Source organism: Mandrillus leucophaeus, unplaced genomic scaffold (assembly GCF_000951045.1).
Source record: "Mandrillus leucophaeus isolate KB7577 unplaced genomic scaffold, Mleu.le_1.0 Scaffold65, whole genome shotgun sequence".
NCBI lineage: Eukaryota > Metazoa > Chordata > Mammalia > Primates > Cercopithecidae > Mandrillus > Mandrillus leucophaeus.
In genome coordinates this window covers 6,460,148-6,463,119 of record NW_012107030.1, presented here as the reverse complement: position 1 = coordinate 6,463,119, position 2,972 = coordinate 6,460,148, and the positions used below count along the sequence as shown (strand labels likewise).

The window sequence follows — 2,972 nt, the reverse complement described above, 5'->3', positions numbered from 1 at the left end:
AGACCTCGTGATCCACCCGCCTCGGCCTCCCAAAGTGCTGGGATTACAGGCGTGAGCCACTGCGCCTGGCCTATTCTCAAATTCTTTTTGGAAAAAAAATAGGGTATACATAAACACACTCAGACAACAGAATTCCTTTCAGAACTAACCTCCATGAAGCCATAATTAAATGCCATCAAGCAAGGCTTTCCGTAGATATCTGGTAGGCAGTGTTTCCATGTGAAATATTAATAACTCTTTAGTGATGTACAATAAAACATGTTCATCTAAAAATTTTGATTAGTATTTCCATTGCGGAAAAACTTATTTACCTTCAATGTATTTATATATTGTCTTTCATTCATTTATTAAATATTTACTGAGCACCTTCTGTGTACCAGAATCTCTTCTGGACACTGAGGCTGCACCAGTGGACAAGGCAAACAATGTCCTTGGGTGCATTCTAGTAAGGGACAATATAGTCTTGTGGCATTTAGGATGACCTAATGAACAACCCATTGTACCACATTTTATACATTTTTTCTTGAATTAAATGTCTCTGTATCTGCTACAGCAGAAATCCCAAGAATCCAGTTCCCACTATGGTCAAATTCCAGTTTGGAGATGATGTTAAACTTTAGCAGAGATGATATATCTATAACAGACTGTAAGTTTTGTCAGTTGCATTGGGGTTAAAATGATGTCGTGTCAGTCAAGGAAGGAATTTATCCTAGTCCTCTGATATGTTAACTAGTAATTAATAAAGATCCTGAATTATGTATCTGTTTATTGTGCCCCTTCCACCAGAATCTGTTCCAGGTGGAAAGTGTGAACTGTATCTGTGTGGACTGGAAAGGTGGCTCCCGAACTGGATACACACAGGCGTCACAGAACATCAGGATTGTGGGAGCAGAAGTAGCGTATTTTGTTGAAGTTCTGAAGGTAATTACCCCTGGATTGTATAAAAGCCTGTACACATGGTTTTCCAGATTGTCTTTCAAAAAAAAAAAGTCTGTAGATTTAATCATAGATAAAGACATTTCTCTACTCAGATATGACATTTCCCTTGGTTACAAAGAACATTTAAAAAAAAAATCTAGCTTTGGGTTTCATCAATAACCCATTATGTTAATAAACTAGTTCTTTTTGGCTGGGTGCAGTGGCTCACGCCTGTAATCCCAACACTTTGGGAGGCTGAGACAGGCGGATCACGAGATCAGGAGATCGAGACCATCGTGGCTAACACAGTGAAACCCTGCCTCTACTAAAAATACAAAAAAATTAGTCAGTCGTGGTGGCGGGCGCCTGTAGTCCCAGCTACTTGGGAGGCTAAGGCAGGAGAATGGCCTGAACCCAGGAGGTGGAGCTTGCAGTGAGCCGAGATCGTGCCTGCACACCAGCCTGGGTGACAGAGAAAGACTCCGTCTAAAATAAAATAAAATAAAATAAAATAAAATAAAAATAAATAAACTGGTTTTTTAAATTTAATTTATTCAAGCAATTGTTAGGTTGTTTTTAATAAATTCCACGAGTATTTGTTTTAATTTTACTAGTTATTACCTATGTCAACCTTAAAATTAATCTAGTTTTGTTTGATTTTAGTTTTGTTTTCTTAAGAGAAGTACAGTGATAACAAGCTAACCTCATTTGGTAACAAAAAAACACAGAAAATGTTATACTCAAATGTGTTTAAATAACTGTTTTTATTTTTACTTTCTAATCCAAATACTTGCTTCATCATCTCTGGATAACAGCTTTTCATATTCATTAAGGTTTATCTCTCCAACAAAATACAGCCCTACTTCCTCCAGATTAAAAGTTAAACCCATTTCCATGTTTCATTATAACTATTTTAAAAAACATGGACGTCAAGTGCTTTGGAAAGGCAGTGTATCTTCTTGACACTGAGGTTTTTGAAGTTTCTCCCCGTGCACCCCTCACAAATTCTGCAACACAGTCACGCACCACACAAGGATGTGTAGGTCAATGATGGACTTCAGATATGATGGAGGTCCCATAAGATGACAATGGAGCTAAAAAATTCCTATTGCCTTGTGACTTATAGCTATCATGATACCATAGCACAACATATTACTCATGGATTTGTGGTCATGCTGGTATAAACAAACCTACTGCACTCCCAGTTATATAAAACTCTACCACATATAATCATGTACAGTATATAATACATGATAATGATAATAAACGATGACATTACTGGTTTACATATTTACTGTACTTTTTATCATTATTTAAAAGTATACGCCTTCTACTTATTAAAAAAAAAGAAAAGAAAAACAGCCTCAGGCAGATCCTTTAGGAAGTATTCCAGAAGAAGACATGTTATCATAGGAAATGACAGCTTCATGCATGTTATTGCCCCTGAAGACCTTCCAGGAAATAAGATGCGGAGGTAGAAGACAGTGAGGTTGATGATCCTGACGCCGTATAGGCCTAGGCTTATGCAGGTGTTTGTGTCTTCGTTTTTAACAAAAAATTTTGAAAAGTTAAAATGGCTGGGTGCGGCGGCTCACACCTGTAATTCCAGCACTTTGGGAGGCGGAGGCGGGCGGATCACGAGGTCAGGAGATTGAGACCATCCTGGCTAACACGGTGAAACCCCGTCTCTACTAAAAATACAAAAACTTAGCTGGGTGTGGTGGCGGGCACCTGTAGTCCCAGCTACTCGGGAGGCTGAGGCAGGAGAATGGCGTGAACCCGGGAGGCGGAGCTTACAGTGAGCCGAGATCATGCCACTGCACTCCAGCCTGGGGGACAGAGGGAGACTCCATCTCAAAAAATAAATAAGTAAATAAATAAATAAAATAATAAAAATAAAAATTGCATAAAGAAAGAAAAATATTTTAAATGAACTGAGTGTAGAGTAAGTGTACAGTGTGTATCAAGTCTTCAGCAGTGTGCAGTGACGTCCTAGGCCTTGACATTCCCTCACCACTTACTCCATGACTCACCCAGAGCAACTTCCAGTCCTG

The 2,972-nt window shown here is 38.9% G+C and overlaps 1 protein-coding gene across 1 annotated transcript in view; it reads left to right on the top strand.

Annotated features, from left to right (window-relative positions):
* PNLIP (pancreatic lipase) overlaps positions 1-2,972 on the top strand; it is a 53,981-nt gene that overhangs the window by 35,592 nt on the left and 15,417 nt on the right. The window contains exon 4 of the mRNA XM_012001146.1: positions 787-921. Within this exon, the coding sequence (XP_011856536.1) occupies positions 787-921 (135 nt within the window). The remainder of the gene's footprint in view (positions 1-786; positions 922-2,972) is intronic.